The sequence below is a fragment of the Thalia democratica genome, chromosome 5, assembly GCF_965202585.1.
Source record: "Thalia democratica chromosome 5, ktThaDemo2.hap1.1, whole genome shotgun sequence".
In the NCBI taxonomy this organism is placed as follows: Eukaryota; Metazoa; Chordata; class Thaliacea; order Salpida; family Salpidae; genus Thalia; species Thalia democratica.
In genome coordinates this window covers 369,825-395,998 of record NC_139169.1, presented here as the reverse complement: position 1 = coordinate 395,998, position 26,174 = coordinate 369,825, and the positions used below count along the sequence as shown (strand labels likewise).

General features: G+C 25.3%; 1 protein-coding gene across 1 annotated transcript in view; it reads left to right on the top strand.

The window, feature by feature from the left end:
* LOC145835856 (glucocorticoid-induced transcript 1 protein-like) overlaps nt 1-19,722 on the top strand; it is a 30,716-nt gene extending 10,994 nt beyond the window's left edge. The window contains exons 4-11 of the mRNA XM_082943595.1: nt 145-222; nt 3,368-3,487; nt 8,520-8,657; nt 13,094-13,181; nt 14,071-14,175; nt 15,854-15,990; nt 16,157-16,264; nt 18,045-19,722. Of these exons, the coding sequence (XP_082799721.1) occupies nt 145-222; nt 3,368-3,487; nt 8,520-8,657; nt 13,094-13,181; nt 14,071-14,175; nt 15,854-15,990; nt 16,157-16,264; nt 18,045-18,119 (849 nt within the window). The 3' untranslated portion in view covers nt 18,120-19,722. The remainder of the gene's footprint in view (nt 1-144; nt 223-3,367; nt 3,488-8,519; nt 8,658-13,093; nt 13,182-14,070; nt 14,176-15,853; nt 15,991-16,156; nt 16,265-18,044) is intronic.
* Nucleotides 19,723-26,174: the final 6,452 nt, after the last annotated feature.

The following is a 26,174-nucleotide window of genomic DNA, read 5'->3' as shown; positions in this document are numbered from 1 at the left end:
TTTGAATGCTGCTTAAATCAGGCTTTCTTTGAAATTATTATCAAATTAGGTTTAAAAATACTTTGGTCATTGAGCTAATTAAGGTATAAATAAATTAGTAGTTATCAATATTTTATAAAAAAAAACTTTTTTTTAATATTATAGACACCAACTGACTGGAACTCAGAGAAGCAAAAAAGCCAGCCGAAAATACAAAGTAGAAATGACAAATCGGCAAAAGAGGTTGAAATTATTTTATAAATATAAAAATTAAATTAACTTAAAGCTTTCTGCCAATTAATGCACTTACTCCTTAAATTTTTTATTTTAAAATATAAAAGTACATGCATTGGCAGATAGTTTTGTGTATAAATTAACTTTATTTATTTTCTAAACAATTCTGAGGTATTCATTGCTAAGTTTATAAAGCAAAAATAAAATAATGAGTTTAAATGACAAGTTAGCGGAATAGGTTACAAATTGTTTACTTTTGTAATTAGTTTATGTTAATCCGAACTGATGATTTGAGCAAACAATTCGCTCTTCATCACAGAGACTTTCATCTTTAAATTCAGCTCATTATATGACTTACATCACATTTCATTTAGTTGAATGATCTAGCTCAACATTTCAACAAGCACATATTTCAACAGCAATTTAATTAAAACTGTATACCAACTTTAACAATAAGTTAAAACGAAGGAAATGATATTACTCATGCAAATGTAAAACTATTGTGCTCTCGTTTACAATGGAGTTGTTGAAATTTGTTTATGCTATCAAGGTTTATAATGTAAACTTTTGCAGTTATACTTAACAATTTGCTGTAATCCGATGCTTCAATTTTGCCAAAATTGTAATAATAAAACAATTATGAAAACACCGTGAACATTTATAACTTTTTGTTTATCAAAATATAAACCCCAGTTAGAACTGACTGATTTTTGGAAACATATTTGAGTATAGCTAAAATAAAATCAAAAAAATTATAAATCATTTTTTTAACATATCAATTTTTCTTATTTAATCACTTTAGTTATTCTTATTATCAATATTGATTTAATGTTTCTGATTTTTAAAATCCAATAAATTTAAGTACCGATATTTATTAACATCTAACTTTTGATAAGTCTGAAGCATAACTTTTAAAAAACTTCAAATAATTTCCTCTAGTATCGTGCGATGATTTCTTGGCACTCAATTTAATTTAAATGAGAATATTTATTTTAAATGTTTACAAATAATTTATGTGTGTCGTGTCATTTATGGTTGAATTGTTTCAAATAAAACTCGATGTGATGGAGATGATAACTTATGACAATGCCCTCATCTTATACACGGTGTGGGCATTGTGCTTCGAGATTTCACGGTGAATTTTCAATTATGACGTCACTGTTCATTCGAAATTTATCGTTGTTTTTATAGAAAACAAGAGTTTGCACTTAACTGTAAATAAATCTCATAATGCTTTTGAATTATCTGGTCATTTTGCATTTAAGGTGAATAAAACTTAAATATAAAATTATTAGTCCATTTTCAATCTTTATTTCCAATGATTCATGTGACATCTTAAAGATATACAAACGTATTTTATTCTATTCAAGTGTAGTTTTAGTTTTTCTGTATAAATAATTATAAATTTGAATTAAACAAAACAAAGTTCAACAAAAGTTAGTAATTACAATTTAACAAAATTGTTAACTTATTATTACAGGTGCTAGCTGTTTATATTTAGGATTGTAAAAATGCAAAATCATCTTTTTTGCATTCACTTAATTACAGCGTAGTTATCAAATTCAATTAATTTTAAAACATCAGCAATAAAAATTGAGTAATGACAGATATTAAGTGACAAAACAAAACAAATTTTTTGCTTTTTTATTAATTATAACCTTCTGCAAATAAATGCAATTCTTTTCTTAGATTTGGAAATTCTGAGAAAATAATTGCATCTTTTTGCACAGGAAAACTTGTATTAGTATTAAAAAGAAACAATAAGACTGATGAAAATAGACATGCAAACAAAATATAGTTTATCTCAAACACTGAGTGATACTGGAACAAATTTGTTATTTTAACCCCAATTTTATTCAGGTTATGACAGCATGAAAAACACTTGAAGTATTTCTAATAAAAACATTCGCACGTCTAAATAGCTCGGTTATTAAAACTTCTTAATTTTAATTTGTATCTATAAGTTTAATGGTCCTTATTATGATAACTTCTCTGTGAAATTCAAGTTTAGTCAATATGTATGGAGTTTCAATAGATCTATATTCAATATGTATATTGATATATTTATTTATGATCGTTTCTAGAAAGAATTAGATAATTTCCAAGATAATGTTATTAATAGTTTTAAAATGCATACCATATTTGATATAAACAGAAAAATGAACGTAAACATTTAAAGAACTTAGAAAAATCTCAGTTGGTCTATCATTTACTATTTTTTCATAAGAACCTTTTTTAACAATTTCACAGAAAAATTATTCTCTCTTTAATTTCAGTTGCTACTAACTTTTCAAATAAATTTTTAAATATACCATACATAATGGTTTAAAAAATATTTTAACCAGAATATTTTTCGAAAATGATTTAAATGATCATTAACACACTGTAAAACCGTTCTTTGTATAAAACTTTTATAATTTACAATGTTTCAAAATATATTTAACATTTACCAAAATACAAGTATGTATTTTTAAGAAGCAAATACTTGAACTAGCCGTATTTAAAGTTGAACATATTTGTAAACCATCTGTTGCATTTTGAAGCTATATGTGAAACCCCAACACAATTATGTGTAACATTTGCACTGTCAATTACCATTTGTTTTCCCCAAGTACTACAACGTATTAATATTTATCATAAAAATTTATTTTCAAAAGAGTTTTTGTGCTTTTAAAAAGTTCAGTAAAAAAATAAAACTTGATTTTGACTTTTATAAAAAAATAAAACTTGATATTGTTATTTTTTGATAAAAGTCAAAATATTTTATGTTGATATAAATTATTTCATGAACAAATTGTTTATGTTTATTTTTAACTCCAATACTTAATCTATTCAAGATTTGTTGTGAAATTAGTTTGCAGATAAATAATCTTTTTTATCAACGTAGTAAGTATGTGAGAATAAAACACTGATTTTCCCTGTGAAATTCATTTCCAATTCATTGCTGAGTCAGCTATGATAAGCTTCAAAGTAGTACAAAATTTACAACAAATAAATAATACATATATTGCTGTTGTGTAAGAAAAATCAAACTACCTGTATCCAAGCAAAAGTTTTATTTTTACAAATCAGCTTGCTAAAATACATTTAAAATCAACAGCTAAAACTCAAGTGTATATCATAAAAAGGTGAATTTTTACATAACTTGTAACAGACGACGGAGTTTATGAGGCAGCAGATAAGAAGAATCAAGCAAAGTTCTCAGAGGCAGAATAATGAGAAGAAAGAAAGCAGAAAAGTTGGTAACCACACCGCTCTATCGCAACTTGCTACTGTTAGTTTCAATCAATATATACATAAAAAATAACAAATGTTCAGGTAAGTATCTAAAATGTTTAACATGTTTTTTAAGCATAATAAAATACTAGTGCTGTTGTTTTAAATTGTATTACTAATCAATAAAGAGGAACAAAAAGAAAACATGAAAATTGTTTACTTTAAATGGCTTAAAGCCTTCATTGAATACTAGCATATGTTAAAATATTTTTTTTTGAACATTACAAAGTAAATGGCTAGTTAACAGTTTACTTGTTTTGTTATTGTAAAACAACGGAGTAATAAAATTTTAAAGCCGGTTAATTAATATTTAAACTTTACAAAGCACCTGTTGCTTATAACTTGAAAAAAATCAGTTGTAAAAGAGCATTAAGCTTCTTAATTATAACTTCCTTCTATAAAACATAAATTTTATATTATTAGTACTTAAAGTACAAGTTCAAAATCATTACTTACCACAAAAAAAAACAACTGTTATTTTTTTGTGTTATATAAGTATAAAGTTTGAGAAATGATGGTATAGTTTTTAAAAAGTTCGATATATTAGTAATCTGAAATAAATCACATCCTTCAATTGGAGCTTAGTGGAAGCTTAAAAGTTACTGAAATTCAATTGTTTCGAAAGAAATAAGGTCAAAAAAATCTTAAAAATTAAATAAACACAATGCAGAAATGATAAAGCTTGAAATCCTAAAGAATTATAAGTTTTATATATCAAATGAAAAAATTCGTATAATTAGTTTAAGCTCACAAAGTAAGTTATAAATATTTAGTAAAAGTTTGGTGTGGTAAAAATCTTTTAACTAAAAGTTAAAAATATAATTAAAAACTTATATCAAATTAAAAGGGCAGTTAAATGTAATTGTTAGTGGCAAATCATCTTATAACCGTTCAAATTGTCAAGGTAATTATACACTTGTGCACTACAGTGTGTGTGAAAGTTATAAAGTATAATTAGTTTAATAACGGATATTTATTGAAAAGCTGCCTGCAGTAATCAATTAATCAACTCTTTCTCTCTTTTATTTATAACTGCCGTTATAAACTTTTGCTTTTCTAATTCTTACTAATATTATTAACTAATTATACTAAATAGTAAAAAATGTAGTGTATGCAAAAATTATCATTTAATACATAAATATGAATCTTTTTTTTTTTTTACGAACTAAGAAACATATAAAAAGCTTTCTATTTTTGTATTGAATTTTTTATTTTCTACTTTTATATAATTACATGTAAGTAAACTTCGATTAGACATACATTTGATAAACACAAAATCAAATTATATAATTTAACTTTTAAGTTTTTTTTTTCTTTACTAAACAGATAAATAAACATAAAACAAGTTTCAAAAGCAGATGATTGAAATCTTGGTAGATAGAGATCTTTTCAAAAGGTTAAATCAAACTTCTAATTTGATAATAATGCAACCACATGCTTCTTAATGACACTAGTTCAAAATTACTCTAGATTAGTATCTGCAACTTCATTATTCACTATTTTCAAGTCTCTGGTTGCTGTAGAAACCATTAACCCTTTTGGGTGTTATAGTTTTCTGCAAATAAAGAATTATTTTTTTTTTTATATTTTAAATTCTGAGCAAATTATTTACACAGGGTTTTAAACTTCATGAAACAAGATTCAGTATTCACATAAGTATAGCTTGTTACGTCATAAGTAACTAGTTTTCTAGATTAGTACCTGTCAATTCACCGTTGAATGTTGAAATTTATTGTAAATATTTATTTTAAATTTGCTTCCTGAATAACAGGCCATTGTCTTATTGTTTCGCCGATATCATATTGTTTACTCATATGATAAAAGTCATTCTGTTGTTGTAAGGTCAGTTGAAATAGCTTTGTTTTAAAATCCAGAAAGTAATAATAACAAAAACACTTTACTTCAAAAAAGACCATTATGTTTCGTTCTATTTTTAAAAAACACTTGAAAAATGTTTTTTTAAGTTTGTTAAAAATACTGTATCATAGTAATTGGAAACTAATTAAGTTACATCAAAATAAATTAAAACATAACTTTGAAAATTTACATAACATTGTTCTGTTACGAAACCTTTAAAAAAAAAAAGGTATTTTTATATTTGAAAAGTTTTGAAATGTTCAGTTAAACCAAAACTATTTCTTTTCAATCTACAAATGCTTAAGTGAAACTATTTTTACAAATTTTCATAGTTTACTAGTTACCAGACTCAAAAGTAAGTTGAAAGCAAATATAAGAATGTTGGAAAAGTTAAGCAAGTACCTGATAAGAAAAGAATTAAATTGAAGTGTTCATTGACAACAAAAAGAAACAATTACACAGAAAACACTCAGCTTTAGACAATATCTAGTACATGTATAGTTGCTGTGTGGAAAGTCATACATTATTAACAACAATGTGTTTCAACACTTCACAAAACTCTATTCTGTCTTCTCCACTCTATTGTTGCCCCTTTGAGAGCTTTTTAAACGTACAGTTGACTTTCTGAAGCCGTCCAAGGCCTCTTTATTGCCCCAATGTAGTGTTTATAGCCAAAAAAAAACTATTAGAAACTACCATCAATTGGTTTTTTCTCTGAAATGAAAAAGTGCATCCGTTTTGAAATTTGAATTTTTTGTTTGTTTTTGTAGTTGCTAGGTTTTTCTACCAGTAAGTGCTCTTATTTCCATTGATTTTAAATGTTTATTGTTACTTGTTGTGGCAACTAAAAAGAACGATATAAGAGCTGAATAGTTTTAAACCATCATGAAACATAGAGCCAATAGATAAAGGTTTATCAATTTTGGGTTAAAAGTGCATGGGTTGGCAGAAAGTTTTAGTGACGCTTGAGTGAGTCGGGGTTTGTTGAGTATTCAAGTAGTAAGTTGCAATTTTGCAAATTTGTAATAACATAATCACATTATCTGCGCTCTACAAAACCCATTCACCGCTTTTATTTGCTGAAATATGGTCAAAAATTCGTGCCTTTGACAAATGTGTGCTAACTATCGTATGATGTTGTTTTTCAAATTGAAAAACCTTGTAATTTACAATCATTTTTATATTTGGCGTGCTAAAACTGGTCCTTTGCATGATTCAAGTCATTTTTAATAGTATATATTATTAAATCAATAAAAATTTGTAGCTTTTACAAATTAAATAGATAAAGTAAATGTAAATTGAGTTTAAAATATTGTGTAACATATTTTTATTAAACATATAACATCTAAATTGTTTTTTGTATCATTAAAAATGTTGTTTTAAATTTGCTGCTTTAAAAAGGCTTCAAGATTAAATTAAATTTCTCAAATTAATTTAAATTAATTTTAATTCTGTTCTGCAAAGGTCGTACAAATATTAAGCATTCAGACTGTTGAGAGAAAATAAAAGAATAATCTGCCCACATTTAAATTTCTATATATTAATTACACACCTTGTAAGCAATTTACACAAAATAATATATGTCTAAAATCCGATAATTTTTAAAGTTTAATCTTTCAGAGAAAAGTAAAGTTTAGAGCGATTTCATGTTAGAATATTTATGTACGCGATATTTAAGTTGACATATTAGTTTTTCGTTAGTTCTTTACATCAATTGTCAATTGCGAAACAGCTAGTTTTTAGGCGGAATTTTACGTAGTTTTAAAATTAACGAACAAAAACACTTACACAAGATAATTTTGATAAAAATTTGTATTTTTGATAATTTCAAGTATTATTTCCGGAAAATCAATTTTTAATCTGTTTACTCGCAACAACAAATATTTATTAATGGAAACCGCTAAATTTCGGATAAAAATACTACAAGTTAACAAGTACCCTCGGATGAAAGGGCCAAAAAATAACGACAAACCCAATAACAATGGAACTCGATTTAATTCAATTAGTTTGAAGTGAGTTTAAATATTTCGCTTCTGTTTGAACCCAAAAACTTGCTACTACGTGGCTTAATAATCAAATAACAATATTAAAGTGGCTGCAATAACTCAATACGATAGCTATAGCTTTCAATTTTTTTTATTTAACTCTCTGCAAATGGATGCAGTTTTTTTCCACATTTTTGAATTTGAAAAGTAATTGCATCTATTTGCTCTAAAAACACTATAAAACAGAGTTTTGGGTCTAAGCCTTTGTGACGTCATAAATTTGCCACGGTGGTGCTCACTGACGCCTGACGAGGATCATCTGATCCTAGCGGTATTGTGACGTCATAATTAACGTCGTTAGAAGGGAGCCACGTAAACAAACATCACTGTGTTTTCCTTCCAACTATAAACAAGAGTTTATGTAATTTTCCTTGTTAGCGATTGCTGTTTATTTATAAACTCGTGTATGAAGTTGTTTATTTTACAAATTTACCTTTAGAATCGTTTCGTGTAAGGGAAAATGCCACTACGATGTATAATGTTGTTGGTATTATTATACAATAATTATATCAAAAATCTCATTAGTTTAAGACGAGAAGTAATAAATAGTTAAGTAATTTTTTTAATACTACCTTAAAAATCTAAGTAAAATTTTTAAGGACCAAAGTACTTTGTAGGTCACTAAAAACTCTTTTTTTGCCTGTTATTTAGCAAAGATTCATAACAAACCCCAGCATGTAGTAAGAATTGTGTTATTTGTTGTCAACCTTCTGTCTTATTGTGAAATGAATCATGAATGTGTTGACGACAACTTTCAATTAAAATTGTCAAATGACTAATTCCGTAACATATGTGCCCCATACCACATAACTAGGAAAATTTTATCAATGAAATACTTCGATGATGTGTATTTACAACTGCTAGAAATTACATCGTTGAGTTATTTTGAATGAATCCTGTTGTAAACTTTCAGTTCACTTAAACTGATGGAATTTAAATAAATTTTATTCATTTAGCTAAATATTTTTATGACATAAGAAATTTATAAAGGTATATATATATGAGTTAAATAAGTTTTTTTTCTATGTAGTAATAAAACAAAAACAATTAAAACTAAATAAAATAAGTAATTTTTTGTAACATAACTTATCTAATTTAAATTACCTTACATGATTTTATTATCAACAGGGAAAGCAGATCTTGATGAACTTTGAGCCTCCGAAGTGCTTTGGAAGGACTCCAAGGAGACAAAACTCCAATGAAGCTCTCAATAAAGAGATGATTGACATCCTTATGATGAAGAATGATCTCAGCATCGAGCCTAGGGTTTTTTTTAATATTTGTATCTTTTTAAGGTTAAAAAGTGGTGTATTTTGAACTGAACTAGAGTTTGAAGTTATATTTTAAGTTAAAAAGTAAAGTCCTTTTTTAAACTAATACTAATGTAAACAAATGCATTATCAAAAACAATAAAATTATTCCATATAGTTTAAATTAATTATATGAAAAAAAAACTTTTTGATTGTAATATAATTTGTGAAAATTTATGTATATACAACTAATTTATCTTATTTTTCTTCATATCAAGAAAAATAAACAATTTATTTATTCTACGAATTTCTGTGGTTTTTTGACCGGGTAAGTTCCATAAAAACAAACATTTGTGCACATGTTTTTCTTCAAGAAAAAATAAAAACAAATTCTAAAAGCAATAAAGTCTTACATCTAAATAAAGCAAACACGAAATTTATTTTGAATAAAACAAAGTAGTACCCATGCCACGTATGAGTTTAAAATCAAATTTCAAAGTAATTACAAATACAAGCAGGCTTATTTTCACTATGTAAAGCACGTTGGTAGATTTACATGTTAATATACTCGCTTTTACACGTACTAGCTCTTATAAAGACCTCGTTTTACGACGTAGTATTTTAACAGAGACCTTAAAATTGAACTTAAAAGCTTGTTCTAAAGTCCTTTTAGTTTGTTTACATGTGTTTTTGCTCACAGAGGGTACATTCTTTATTTTTCATTGGTTAACATTAAATTTAAGCTATGAATGCTTATATTAGCTAGGTTCAAAGAATAACTTCGTTATAATAAATAAAATTCGGTTTAATTTGAATTTAATGATGCATGGATTTAGCTGAAACGTTTCAAGTCAATTTAGTGGTTCATTTACAGCGGGCATTTTGTTGTACATCTTGAAAAAGCTGATTTTACGATGTAGTTACAAGCTCATACGTTTATATCTACTAAAAGTCGTTTTGACTTTATACCGTTCTGTAAATGTAGATATTTGTATAGTAAATTCAATTATGATATATTTTACGTTTATAAAGTTAAGATTATTTTATTTTACAAAATTTCTGATAATTTACAAACGTTGTTACTAAATGCAGTGGTTGTTTAACCTATTTTTGAACTTTAAATAAAAAAAAATGTTTGTAAGCTGTAGATACATGAACAAGTAATCAAATCTTTATGTAGAATACAAAATCAAAAAATTTAAATAAAAACCACAAAACTTCCTTCCATGTAATTCTTCAACAAAAAATTGTCAATATTCCTCTCTTATATTAAATATTCTTGTGAAAATGGAGCACAATAGCTGAAGAGTTCATTAAATATTAAGTATGTGGTCAGAAAGCGTAACTTTTCAAAATACTTGTTCTGTTATGACTAATTTCTTGTATAAGCCAGAAAATACACTGATTAGATAATAAGTACAAAAAGCTGTATGTCAGAGTTTCAATAATTACTTGTCAGTTTTAAATAATTATTTTAAATAAGTTTCACTTTATTTCTAGTATGGTATTAAGTATGCTTTTAAAACCTTTTTCTTTCATAGTGCTAAATTTAGTAGAAAATTTAAATTAGGATGTTTATTAAAAAGTAATTTTATTGGTTAGGAGACTCAAACTTACATTAAAATAAAACTATGTTTAGTAAATTATATTTCAATATATTTAAAAATTAATTTTGCATTAGTTTTTAACTTCAAAGTAAAATCATGCAAAAAGTTATCAAAGTAAGTTGAAAGTTTTCAAGCAAAATAGAAAACATCCTGGGCAAATATTTACTCAACAAAATTGCTTGAAATCTTGTTATCGACTTTTAAGTGTGAGTCACATAAATTATTAGCAAATTCGAAGCTTCGAGCAAATCTTTTTATCTGAATATTTTCAACCAGAATTTCATGCAAATTACAGACTTTTTTTTTTCTCTGGCTAATGCCTTCTGTCAACGGGTGCTTTGCTTTTCCCAAGTTTTTTTTTAAAGCATCTTTTTAGTTCGACCAATAATAAGTTACTTATAAGTAAAAAAATTTTACTGAGACAAAATTTCAAATAAGAGTATTTAATTTTTTTTAAATATGTGTATATTAATAAAGCTTTTTTAGGAAGATTGAAATTTTATTTTTTAAAGGATAGGGGCATTATGAAATTTTGAATGGCTTTATTAGACTCCTATATTGATTTTAATTATTCAAAACATGTCTTAAGATGCTTTATAGTTTATCTCCATTTTGCTCATTAAACCCAAGTAAAGTAAAATCTTGTTTAGCAGATTTACTATATAATAAAACTGAATATTTTATCAGTGAAAGTTATTATATTGACTTGAGCTTCAATGAGTTTACTAGCAAGAGTTGACTTATTGATTTATTTCTTTTGTGTCATAAACTAGGTCACTTTTCCCTACTGGCCAACACTGCCGATTTAATTATTAATTATTAAACATCACTACTACTACAGTGATACTGCTTCCCTTGTTGAGTTTATCACTACTGAAAGCTGTTGTAACTTTTTTGATGGAAATAAATTTAAGCAGCTGTAAAACATCAATGGTTTTTCTTATCGACCAGCAAAAACTGATGATAATTTATCAACTTTTGGTGAACAATGCTTTGCAATGTTTCTAATCAAACAACTTATCGAATTGAAATTGACCTTACAAAATACCCGTTATATCTTAAATATAATCCATTGTATCTCAATTTATTTTACTGAAAAGTTCAGTTAGTATGATGTTTTTAGCCCTGATAGTATAGTTTGAGCTTTTTAAATAGATATGAAAGTATTAAATTACTGAACTAAATAAAATATTATACTATTATTAGGATAAAACTTTACTAAATGATTATTAATAAGAATAGGTAAAATAACCTTAACTATTTTTAAGCATATTTTTATTTGTTTTTTGGGTTTAATCTGTAATATCAGGACAAAATTTCAAGGTGCGTTTGTTTAAATAACCTTGTAGTGTTTGTTTTATTGACTTGGTCTATTTATATTCGGTTTCTAAGCACCAACATAAATAATGTATGCTTCAAAAATACAGGAAAAAGCATCTATTTTTTCCACAAAAATAATTTATTCAAGGCCAGTTTTCTTTGTTCATCTGAAAATTTATGCCCTTATTTTTATCTTTAACAGCATAAAATAGCTTAATTTACTTTTATATAAATTTTCAGATAATGCTTGTGCAAGGTCTTTGTTATATAAAAGTTTTTAGTTGAAATATTTACTTTTTTAGTTGCTATAATCTTAGTATTTTATCTCCTTTTAATTTCTACAAATGGATGCAGTTATTTTCTTAGATTTTAAAGACTATTTGGACATGGTTCTAAATAAAAATTTGGACATTGTTTTTGTTGAGTTCATTAGTTTTCAAAGCATTATTTTGGTCTTTCACGACGACAAAGGAGCTTATTTCTTGCACAAGTTTCAAGATAATGCTCGTGAAAGGCCTGCGTTATGTAAAACTTCTTTGAGTAATTTAAAACTGCCGCTTACTCGTCCCTACTATCATTTCCCTCTGTAATTGAACCGAAAGTGAATTATTTATATTTCGAAACGTCAATTATCGTATAAGGTTTAATTAATTTGCATGCATAAAAAGTTGAAGCATAAATAAAAAGGTTTTTTGAGAAAATAAAAACTAGCAAAAAAATTGTGTGTCAAAATGACAAAAGGTTAATAAATTATTTTGTTTTCTCCTAAAATGTCAAAAGTCCCTGTTATAATTGACTGTACTCAAGTTACTTAATCTGATCATGAACTGAAAAACTTCATTTTTCTCCTAAATTAAGTGGCATTTTTAAAAGTTTAAAATTTATGCTAACTCCTTTTTTTAATTTTATAAGGCTTTTAATTAAAAAGTTCGGGCAACAAAATCATTGACATTATAAAATTTGTAAGAAAATAGTGTTTAATACATTTTGAATTTTTTTAAGACAAAGTTTTTAAACTTTTTAATAAATATTAAGAAAAATATGTTTATTCTACCCATTATAAAGATGTGAAAAAACTTGAAAAGTTTATTCAGAATGACAAAAGAATAAAACAAGTTTTAAATAAACAAGCTTTAGTATGTGACAAAAGAAATCTAAAAAACTTTTTGCTCAAATTGCAAGGGGAAATGTGAATAGAAAAAATTACGAAATTTTTTGCTATTTGTATAAAGAAGGCTTCTAATATTTATAAACGCGCCAAAATATTTACAAATAAAACGGTTGTTAGAAAATATCAAGGAAAATATTTGATTATATACAGTTTGGTTGGATAAATATTTTCAAAAAAACTAAAGTTTGATGTGTTGTTTGCCGAAAACTGTTTATAAAACAAAATAATCCTATTACAAATAAAAGTTTCCCATTACTTTTTATTTATTTTTGAAAGTTTTAAACCTGAACAAAAAATCTTTAACAGTTTGTATAAATAAAAAGCTTCAATTAAATAAGTTAACTGGTTTTTTAGTATTTGGGAATAACGCCACCTGATGGCCATAGAGCACCGTTTCCAGCCAGAAGTGCCTCAACAAGAAGCATTGACACTCAGACTAAAGGTGAGTTTTAAGTTGTTAAAATAATTAATTGTTTTGCTAAGCACACCTACTTATTAAAAATAAATTTTGTTAGTTTTAAAAAAACTTAATCCTAAACGGAAAAAAAAAAACTTGAGTTTTGTAAAAGTCTGATGTTCAAAATTACATATAGTGTCTTAAATTTTTACTAAATTTGAAACAATAAGAAAAATACCCGGCATCAGTAATTAAATTTAAAACAACTGCGCACAAAACAATAAAATTTACGTTATTTAAATATAAGATCTTAAAGTAAAAACATTTCGAAATGTTTTACATGAGAAAGACACAAAATATTTTCCATCAATAATTAAACCTCGCATTATTCGTACGAAAAGTGTCAAAACTTACAAGAAAGGCCGGCTCACGACGAAAAAGAAAGAAAATCTGTTTTTTGTTCGAACGCGTCGCTGTATTATGACGTCACAAAAGCCTGCTAATGTCGAAATTGAAGCGCACTGCGCAAATACTCGAGTTGCGTTCGAATTTGGGTCAAGTTTTTTGTTTGTTTCAGTTTGAAGCGGCATCAACTCTTAGTCGAGATCAATTAAGTTAAGTTGGGATGGAGTTTTTTAAATGAGATTTGTAAAAATCGATTTCGCAATGACCTCTCAGATTTATATTTGAATTCAGTTGAGTTTTGTCACGATTTCAGTTGGCTGTTCACAATTCTGTTTCCTATGTTTGTGTAAAATTCACTGCTTTGTATCATATTTTAAATGTATATATTATGAGAAGTTTATGAAGTAAAGAGTTTATGTAACACTTATTTCCTGAAGTGTAACTTTACTACTATGAAACATTTAAAAGTACTATTTACTTTTTAAATAAAGTTTTTTTTTTTTGAAAACTTTTATTGCTGTGAAAACAGAAGTGTCAGTTTCAAGAAATGCGTCTCCAAAAGTTCAGAAAGAAATAGTTCAGGAAGAAAAGAGTCAGATCTACCTCGTTCCAAATCAGCATAATAATATCAGAGGTTTGTGTTAATGTTTATTAGATTAATTGAATTACGGTAAATAAAACATTTAACTTGTTTAAGAAAATTAGGTTTAAATTTATGAATTTGTCAAATTATTTTAAAACTACTATATAAGCTTCAAACTATTGAAAACTGCAGAGTAAATTGATTATTTTATAAATAGTACTATACACTTGCACTTTCTCAATATAAAAGTGCCAAATAATCACATCATTTTGTCATATTCTGCTCATTTATTACCTACTATAAGTACTCACTTCACCAGTTACGTAAAATAATACTGCTTGCTTTGACCAATAAAATAGCTTTTTTAAGGGTCATAGTGTTATGTTACTAACTTAATTGTTGACCAATTGTCCCCCAATTAAAATTAATTTTTTTTTAAACTTGAAACTGTTTGTTTTCCAAGTTTTTGCTGTAATGAATAAACTTATTTCATCAGTTGCATAGTAATTTTGTGAGAAACATCATGAAATGCAGTCTGTTTACAAACACACAAAGCTTTTAAGTAAAATAATGAACCATCGCAAAGTTTTGTTTTATAAACACATAAGTAACGCACAACAAACTTTTTTTTATACGTTTTATAGTAAATATTTCGACGGAGCTTGTGTCAACAGAAAGCATCTTTTTTTATTTATTGGCCCATAAAGCGCCACATGCAATAAAAGTAATAAAAATATTTTGTTGATAAGTAAATGTCTTTTTGCTGTTTGTTTTTAAGGTTTATTTATTGAAAAAAAAAACCTTTATTACTTGATAACAAAATATAAACAAAAAACAAAATGTGGTTAGTTGTTAAGGTGTATTTTTACAAAACAAACTACATAATAAAATTATTAACTTACTTAAGAATTATAGAAGTACCCAGTAGTAAAATGAAATAAAAATATTGAATTTCTTTATCTAACATAAACTCGTGTTATAATTTGTTTAGCACAAAATATTAAACAAAATTAAACTGGCCATAGATTAATTATCACTGCCACAAAGTCTAACTGATAGTGAAATTATTATGCTTTTTATTAGCATAAGTTTAAAGGTATTTTTTAATTAATTTACACAATAATATTTACTATCTATTCATGCGTAGAAATTTAAAAACATCTTAAATTTAAAAACACCTAAAACTGTATTGAATTACATCATGACTAAAAGTTTATTTAATTTTCATTTGATGAAATAAAACAAGTCTAGTTTTTATTATAATACTTTTGTTGATTTAGCACTACATTGCCAACCATATATCTTAATAACTAGAAACAACTGTCACCAAACTTTCAAACATATTATTATTTCAACTAGCGTCAAACAAAAAATAATAATATTTAAAACAACAATTCATTAAAAAGTTTTGTTTGTAATGGTAAAATGTTTGAAGTGTTTGTTTAGTTGTGTTAAGTTGGTCTTTTTTACTTATGACAATTATTAAAAATACCACTAGAACTAAAAAGTTATAAAAAATTGTTTTAATTAGTAAAATATTCAAACAAAAAAAAGAACTAATTAAAATTTTTTATATACATAGTGCTAATGTATGTTTTATTGTTAATATTTAGTTCATTGGTTGTTTTAAAATTATTTTGTATGTATGAACAAATAACAATTTTTTTTTATTAATGAAAGTTATAGTTTTAATTAAATGAATATAACTTAATAAAATATTATAATACAGATCAAATATCAGCTCAGTACAACTCACAACCGAAATACGCTTCATCACCAAGACCCAACAATTCGTACAAGTTCAAGAGGCAACCCCCAGATGGTGCTGAACAAATTAAAGTTATCAAGGAAAACAACTACAATTACGTTTGTTTTATACAATAATTTCTTTAAAATACTTTTCAACACTTTTATCTACTTAAAAAATTTAATAACCGTATTTTTTACTGGATGTCAAAGTTTTTTTTTATTAACTAAAAATTTATTAAATAATAAATTTTTATATATAAACTTTGATAATTATTAAATAAAGGATTCAAAGAAAGGAGCTGCTATGTTGATGAATGGACCGGACAAAAACAAAGTTAACTTCAAAGTTCACACAAACAGCAAATGGAAAAAATGTCAGAACATTCAAGATGTTAGTTATTGATTTTATTTTTATACGAGTTATGTAACTTTTGTGTCTCAGACAAAACTTTGGAAATGTGATTAATATTGTTTACATGTTATAGATGGTTTTGTAACTTACCAAATTATTAACATAAGTTAGTAAGTTATGTAACTTTACCAGAGTAATTAAATACAAGAAGTTAGATAGTTATGATATGCATTAAATCATAAAAATGAAAATTGTGTCTAGTTTAATAATTGTTAGGTAATAAAACATTACCAAGTATATTGTTTTGTATAAACAAAAACATAAACATCTTAGTTTATAATATAATCAGATTTATTGAGTCCTTAACATTACAAGTAAAAACGAATCTCTAGACTAAGTTTTTTATACAATTTTTCTATATTTTAAGTTAATTAAGTTTGTTTGTATCAAGTTTTACAACGTATTTAAAATCTGTAAAGTTTGAACCAAATACACAAAAATAACAAAAAAAAGTAAATAAGTTTAACTAAAACAAACACTAAAATAATTTTATACGATAGTAAAAACGGTAATAAAAATAAATACAAAAGCTTATTTTACAGTTTAGAGCAAAAAAGCTTTTAAAGATCCATTTTTCTTGAAATAATGCTGCCACAGAATTAGATAAACATCAACTTTTTAATATTTAATAACTAAAACTCAAGCGTTCAGTTAACAAATTTGAAATTATCAAAAGGCACACATCGCTTAACAATAAACAAGAAGTTTTCACTTTTTTTATCGCCAAAAAATCTCGACTTTTGAATATTTTTTTCAAATTTGATTTGGCGTGAAGTTTTAAATAAGCCATTTGGTATTCGATGGACTTGAATATTTCGATTGTCACTCAAAAAAGTTTTTTAAGTTTTTTGTTGAAAATTTAATTTGCTGATATTTTTCTAACCTTTGGAGAGTTCACTAAAACTGCGCGTAGAATTTCGGTTTAAAAATTTGTAAATGTGGCAGCTAAAATATGGTTGAATTTTTTAAATGTCAGAAAGTTTTTGTGACCATTTTTATAGTTATGTATATTTTTATTTTATTGCATATTTAATTAACTATTATCTAGTTTAAATTAAGTTCAAAATATTTTTCTTTAAAGTTTAAATATAGTAGTCTAGTATTACATAAAATAATAAAGTCAATTGTGTTTTGTATTAAAAAAAGTTTTTAAGTGATTTATATTATTTAAACAAAAAACTTTTATATGAGCTTGAAAGAGCAAAATATTTAGTGGTTTACCAAATTTACTACTGAATAAAAAATGGTTTTATTTTATTCTAAATATAACCATATTGTAAAAAAAATTATCGTTTGAATATAAGTTTTATATTTTAAAAGTACAGTATTTTTTTATGAGTTTAGTCTTATACTTTTGAAAATAAGAACAGTTCTGTAAAAATATTGATAACACACAAAAAATTTTAAGTCAAAGACACTAACTTGTTTACTAAACAATATAAAACTTTTTACTCAAAATAAAGATGCAGATGTGTCTTTTAATTTGTGTTTATTTTCAAAACTTCTTGTCAATTGAACAAGCTCTATTGAAATTAAATTTATTCTTTTAAACTTTATATTACTGATAAAAACTTCCTGATTAGCAAAAATTTTGTAAATTTAAATCTTTTTCTCTGTTGCGGTTTGTTAAATTTAAAAGTAGTTTTTTTATTTGTTTATTTAAACTACATACAAAATAGTTCGAAACTTTGATGTATTTTGTACTAAAATAAAGATAATAACTTTAAATAATTTTTGATATTTTTTTATTATTTCACAGCCATACGAAATGAAGCAAGGTTTGTTTGAAATTTCTGACAAAATTCAGAGATTTTGCACCATATCTGAAAGTTAGACATCTGAAAAAAAAAAATCTACCTGAAAATTTTATCAAATTTGGCACAGACAAAAGCTTTACAAAGGGTACTAATTTTGTTTTGAGTTTCTTTTTTTCTATTATTTTTTTGTAACTATTTTTATTCTGAAGAGCTTTTTTGTGTGTGTTTATGGCGAAATTTATTCCAATTTGAACAAATGTCTGTCGATAGCTTTGAACAAAAAAATACAACCGCTAAGTGGCGACACGGAGTCTTTTGAAATGTTTTAGAACTAAACTGTAGTTGTTACTGTACTAGAAAGTGGGAATTCATAAAATTACTGGTAATTTTATTGTTAACGGTACTTTGTTATATGATAATGATATTATTTTATAAGTATAACTTTTTGTGTAAGTATTTATTAGAACAATTTTTATGTTAATCAAGGCATTTTAAAATGTATTAAATTCAAAAAGCAAAAACCAACTTTAATTCTATTTTAGTGATAAATTTTATTAGGTATATCAATTTTTTTAGCAAAATTTTGAACTGTTTGAGTTAAACTTTTCTTGTTTTTAATCTAAAATCCACACTATAATTTTATGCAGGTATTTTACTGTAAATTTAAGCAAAAAAGTAACATTATCAACTCTTTCTTATTCAAATTTGCTCTAAAAACTTTAATATGAATAACTTTATGGCAATTTATTTTAAACATCCCGTCAAAAAACTCCAAATTTGTTTAGAAAAATCTAATTCTAATACTTTGTATGCTCCGCCGGAAGTTAAAAAAACATACTCAAAATTCATCCGCGACTGAAAAGTAGTTCCTTGTTGAGCGAGAATCTGGTTTTATTCGCGTTTTTACGTTAAAAAAAAAAAACATTTTAAAAGGATTATGTTGAGTTATTTTATATATAGGTGCACAAAATTTTAACGCTTCTACATACCACCTCTCTACTATTATATTTAAAAGTATTTATATATACATAAATATTAAACTTTTATTAAAATTTGTTTTGATGCTGTTGGTTGCCTCTCTTGTTTGTTTTGAAACTGAAAACTCTGAAACGTGAAGTTTAAAACAAGTAGTTGTATATAGATAATAAAAAGTAGGATATTTTAGCTTTGCTCGCACCTTTAATTACGAACGTATTATGACGTCACAAAAGCTGTTTTCAGCGAAGTTCTACCGGATTTAGCGGTTGGTGCCACTTTTGCACAGAGGTGTCATTTTTGTTGGTGAAACATCTAAAGTGGCACTGATCGCCAAATTCGAGTTGAAACGTCATTTTACTTTCAGTAAGAGGAAATATTTGTCACATAGAATCATTCCTCTGATATACTAAACTGTCATTTAATATAAAAAGGACCACTCTTTTTTAGATACCTTCTTCTAACACAAATTTTGCCATTTTTAACTGTTCTCGTTTATTTGTTTGTTGAAGTTTTTAAACATTTACTCTTTTAATGTTTTTTTTTTTTTGAGTTTTCTGAGTTTTTTTTTATTATTACATTTTAAAGACAGTGTCGTTATATTTTTGTTATGATTCGTACGAATAAGAACTTCTTCAAAAAGTATTTCTTTTTTCTTCACGTTGGTAAATTTAAATAAAAACAATTAAATAATTTATAATGAAATAAATAAAAAGTTTTGAAGCATTTAATATTTATGGTGCTGTGTTAAATAATATAATACATTTTGATAAATTATTTTAGCTTATTCAAATAGTTGGTCGTTAACACAAATTTTATACTTCGCTTTTAATAAAAAGTTCATTGAAAAATTTGTTTGTTTTATTTTTAACTATATAAATTAGTTTTTGTTTTATATACTATATAATTTAGGAGCTATTAAAAATTGAAAATGGTTAAAAAAATTCTAACAATTGAAGATTAGTATCTTGTTTCAAAAAATTTTAAAAGGCAATCAAACTCACTCAACGATGTAAATATTAAAGCATAAAGTTCAGATTTTTGAATTAATAGAACTAAAATAACCGTTCAACAGTCAATTATGACGATTTTGTTGCATTGTGACGTAATATTTGGTTTTGTGGGAAGAAAATATTGCATGTCGCGAACCTTGACCCCCGAATATTTATATAAAAATAATTTAATGCATATGTTTATTACCAGTTCTCACTGTGAGTTATTTTTCTCATTACAGTTAAAGATTATAAATTGCTTTAAATGCCACACACCAACTTTTTAACAAGATAAATTTTCTTCTGACAAAATTAATAACCTCGCTAAAAAGTTTATACAAGTTTGTATTTTTATTAGTGCTGTCACAGCAAATATTTTGGTAATTTTTTACTCAATTAAGGCATGACAAAAAACGATCAAATTTTAAATTAATTTATTTTTTACATTGCCACAACTGTACAAACTTTATAGGATTTACATAGTTGTTTTAAAATAATTTTGTTTTGGTTAATTTTTATGTAAACTTTCTATCTTTACGACCAAAATACTAGTCAATATCACATATAAAATATCTAGTATTTTAAACTTTATCAGGATTGCCAAAAAACCTGGAATTTCGAACAAAAAATACTGAAACTTTTAACAATTTTTTAATTGTAAAATGATAAAATTTAGACTAGGACGAAAAATCTATCCCACACATAAAAAAAATGTTTTATTTTAAATTTATTTTTAATATCACGAACATAAGCCTACTGAAGATTTTTATTTATATTAAGAACAATCCAATGTTTATCATTAAAAGTTTTAATACGTTTTCACTGCAATTCTTTAGAAACTTACTGCAGACATTTGAAATAAAAAAATAGTTTTTTTTTTAACTAAAATCAATAAATTTGAAAAACTACTTAAGTGATTAAATTAATTGCTGTAAAAAAAACCAACACAAAACCAGTTTTTAAATTTTTCGTTTTAGAAAATCATTCAAAATAATAACTTTGTTTAATTTACAAAGTTTGTAGCAAACTATCACATACCTGCACTGTTGACTTAGAATAAATCTACATCAAAGACATAAGCCTACTATTATTTTTTTACAGCAATCTAATTAATCAATTAGGTAGTTTTCTAAAGTTTTAGTTAAAAACTTTTGTTTCAAATGTCTGCAGTAAGTTTCTGAAGAGTTGCAGTAACAACACATTAAAACTTTTATATGAAAAACATTGGATTGTTGTTCATAAAAGTAAAAAGATTTTTATTATAAAAAATAATTAAAGCAGCATTACAGCATCTTTTCGATATTTTTATTCTGCTTAAGACAGCCTTGTACCTTAAACATATTTTTTACTAAAATGAACAAAAAAACATTGTATTTCCAAATACCTGTAAAAAAATTTTAAGAACTTTTGGCAACTCTGCTTTATGTAAGATTTGTATTTTGAAAAGAATCAAATATAGAAGCTGAAGTATTAATGAATGTCAAAAGTTTATGAAGAAATATAGATAAGTTAGTAAAACATATACAAATATCAAGATTTTTTTCTCTAATTAAAGTTAGGTGATGGTTTCAAGTGTATTTGATAATCAAATTTACATTTCCAACTTTTACTTTGAAAATTGTAAATTTTTAAAACCATATTTACTTGGTTTTATGTTTTAAAATTTTGAACCATTATGTTGTGTGAGTGGTTTGGAACAGGGGAAAGGGTCTAAATTGCACGAAGACAAAATTTCACGAGGACAAAAAACTGCACGAAGACGATTTGGCACAAAGGGTCAATTTTGCACGAGTTAAATTTTTGCACAAGAGTAAAAAATAAATAAATAAACAGAAAAATAACTAAAACATAATTAAATATAAAAAAAGTTACTGACCGAGAGTAAGGGTTAGGGGTAACAGTGGTAGTAAAAATAATTAATAAAAAGTAAAAAAAATAAAAATTGATTAAAAAAAACTACTGACCGAGGGTAAGGGTTAGGAGTAACAGTGATAGTGAACAAAAATGTAAAAAAAAAAAATTTACTGACCGAGGTTAGGGGTGATAGGGATAATAAAAAACAAAAAAAAATATTTTAAAAATAAGAAAAATTTATAAAAAATGAAAATAATTAACCCGTGCAAAATTGTCTTCGTGCAAAATAAACCCTTCGTGCAATTTTATGCCCTCGTGCAAAAGTATCTTTGTGCACTCGTGCAATTTTGTCCCCTCGTGCAATTTAGACAGCTACCCTTGGAACAGATACTTTTTTTTTCTTATAATACACAAACATTTTTATGTTTAAAAAATTTTGCTCATATAAATAAATAAAAATATTTTATAAAAGTTTTTGTGCAAATTTAAGTTCATAGGAATGAAACTTTAAGTTTTACTTTTATTAAGTTTTTTTATTTTGGATGTGTATTCATTGTAGTTTTGTTTAAATAATACAAGTTTGTAAATGAATAATAATTGTTGTTTTTCAATAAATCTAGTGTCAATTTTTTTCTCAAAAGTTTAAAAGTTATGTTGATTGAAGATGACAATTCTTCATTTTTTATTGAACGACAAAAAGCGCTCACAGTATTTGGTTCTAATACCTGGTGCATGAAAAAACCTTTCGGTTATCGAGTAGCACACCACGGATACCTTTTAACGTCTTTCCAGGACATTGCTCATTTAAATAAAATGGTTTCTAGTTTATATACCAAACTTAACTGATAATAAATTCAAGTTTTTTTATTCCAAGAGTGAAACCAAAAATAGAGTCTAAAAAGTATAAAAAATTTTAGCTTTGTCTGATAATTATTTAAAACAGTAAGTTTTTTAATTATTACCAAACCTATTGTACAACTTATTATAAGTTTTTTTTAATCTTTATGCTTTCAATTTGCTTGCAAGGAACTTTATCATATGATAAACAAATTAAAACAATACATGCATTCAATTGTATAGAAATGATAAAATTATATAAGCTCTTAGGATGAAACCTGTAGGTATAAGTTTCATGAAAGACTATTAGAAATAGTAAGATAATACTTGATTTAAAGAAAAACTTTGAAATTAATTGAAATTAGTTTTCTAAGTTTTGTTTAACCTATGTTTACGCTATGTTCTTTAAAACTAGCTTCATAACTTTACTATCGTCCATTATATACAGTATTTATTCACGAATTTGATATTAGCTCGCTGTTAAGTGTCTTTTATAATTTATGAGTTGCACATTATAAAACTTGTGACGATTTGAAAAAAATAATACATATGAACTAGTATAAACAAGTTAGACCTTTAAGTTTTATTTTATACTGAAAAACAACACAACAGTTTCAAAAAACTAAGTATAATTTAAATTGGCAGCCAGTACCTTGGTATACAAATGTTTTTTTTATGTTTTATTAATTAAAATGTATTACTTAGTGTAAAAATCAATGTGTTTTAAAATATTAAAATGTTTTAACTATTAGTTATAACTTATACTGTATTTCTAGTACTTAAAACTTTCTTTGCTTTAATTTTATTCAAAGTCAAATGTTTATGTTAAAAACACCATCCTGACTTTTCAAATAAGCCTTTTTTTCATTTAAAACCATTTTATACTGTATAAGGCATAATAATACAATTCTACATCCTACCTATAACAACTTTATTTGGAGACAATACATAATAAATTTTGCATTGTTTATATAAATTTTAATTTTGTACAACAACCTAATTATCAATTACATGGTATTTAAAATTACATCTTTATTAGGTTTTTATCAATTTTTGCACAGTATGAAATTTTGATATTTTTTAATTGCAGAATAGCAGTTTGATAATCCGTTCAGTGGTAAAACTTAGTAACTGCTCGTTTTTGTAATAAATACGTTTTTCAATGTTTCAATTTTCAAATTTAAACAAATCTCTGAAGAACAGCATCTATCTCACTTTCACTTAACTAACACACATTTGTTGTTTATACTTTTATGATCATTTGCTTTTGTACAATCTTTAATCTATCACTAGTAAGATTTTTTCAGTTATATAATTTAGAAGCTTTTCCGTTAAAATACTTTTTTAGATCTACAGAATTAGGCTTGTCAATTTAGCCTGAAGCTCATAAAAGATTTTATAAAATATTTCGACTAAACCTTCATGAAAACGTTGCGACTTATACAAATATGAAGTCATACTGAAAAATTTATCGTTTTTAACTTTGTTATTTAATTGTTACAAAACGATCTTGACTGTTGTTTTTTGTAACTCTTAGAAAAATTTTGAGTAAAACAGTTACATGATACTAGTTTTAGTTTAATAAGATCCTGATAATGGTTACAACATAGATCTCTTAAAATAAAAATGTTGTGTTTGAACTGGACAACAACGATCCTAATCTAAGTCGAAATTCAAATAGTAACTCTTTGGGCTTTTAACTATTCTTTTATACAGTATTTTTTTTTAAGAAAAGTATAAAAACAATATTTTAAAAACTTTTTCTAAGTTAGCGCATATCTGCTATCGAAGAAAAAAAGGTCATTTTGGCAGAGCATTTTAATAAGTAAAAAGATTTGCAGTCGGTGAAAAAGTAAACTTTTAATTTAGTAAACAGCCAAGACCTTTTCTAATATTTTCTTTCTTTAATTCAAATTTTACTACCTGTTTTAAAGTTACTGGTAAAGTAATCTTTAAATTTGTATTTCAAAGTTATAGATTATTTGTTATACTTTTAATTTACTTAAGCTTAATCTAAACATGCTATTATTTTCTCAAAAAATTATTTAGCAAACCAAATTTTGTTTAAAGAGCTAGCCAGAGCATTAAATAAAAAAGAATTAAAAAATTATTTACCTATCATGAAAACTAAGTTAATAAATGATTAACTTAGTGATATTAAGGAAAAAAACAAAATAACCAAGCTCCTTTGTACATTAATATAGTACTACAAAGACTGACTAAAAGTATGTATTGAAAACATAAACGTTTTAGTGTACTAAATTAACTTCGATAGTTTTTAAAGCATTCTGAGAAATATTATTATTAAAAAAATGAAGTTAGAATCTATTAAAGCGAGCTTAAGGCTAGTGTTTTATAAAAGTACGTTGAACATAGCAAGTTATTCTTTGTAAAAATATAAAACAAGCGTATAAACTTGTGTTTAACTATGAATAAAAATGACATAATTTTTCATTTAAAGTGTGTTATATTTCTTTAATATAAAAACTTAAGTAAATCAAAAAAAAAAATTTATTTCAACTCATAATGTCCATAATTAGTAATTAGAATCATTTCCTTAACTTTTAAGAAATATCCTACTGATATTTTAGTAAACTTTATCTAAAATCCCTATTATTTGAATTTTAACAATTAAAGAACTAACCTGACTAAATCTGATAAAAGTGTTGTTTTTAAACACTAATAATAAAAAAGTTAACCGCCTTAATTATGTGTAATATTAAAACTATATTTTCTTTTAAAATTGTACAAAGTACAATGTGCACGTTGATTATTTAAGTAATTTTTTCAGAATATATTTAATTTGTTAATATTTTCAAATACATATGTTCATAGTATTTAATTTTAATTCATGATATTAAACCATGAACTTTAGTATGTAGACAAAACGTAATACTGATCTTTGTTTAATCAGCATAAATGTATTTAAACGTGCAATTCAATCTTTGATTGGTGATAAAAAGAAGATAAAGAACTTAGAAGTAAAAAATAAAATGTAAATATTATCTATAGCAGAACTGTTAAAGAACAATCGAACCTTAAAATGTGGTGATAGTTTCAAAATTTTTAGGCTTAGAACTTTGAGATATTGTTTAAGTGGGAACGGGTCATAATTGCACGAAGACAAAACTGCACGAGGGCACAAAATTTCACGAAAACAATTTTGCACCAAGGATCAATTTTGCAAGAGTTATAATTTTGCACTGAAGGTCATTTTTGCACAAGAGTAAAAAATAAAAGAAAAAAACTAAAAGATAAGTTAATATCAAAACAAAGAGAAGAAAAAAATACTGACCAAGAGTAACAGTGATAGTTAAAATAAAAACAAAAAATTAAGTTATAAAAGTTATTATAAAAATAAAAAAAGAAATTTATTGTTTAAAAAAATGAATGAATAAAAATTAATTAATTTAAAAAAAAGCTACCGACCGAGGGTAACGGTTAGGAGTAACAGTAATAGTAAAAACAAAATTA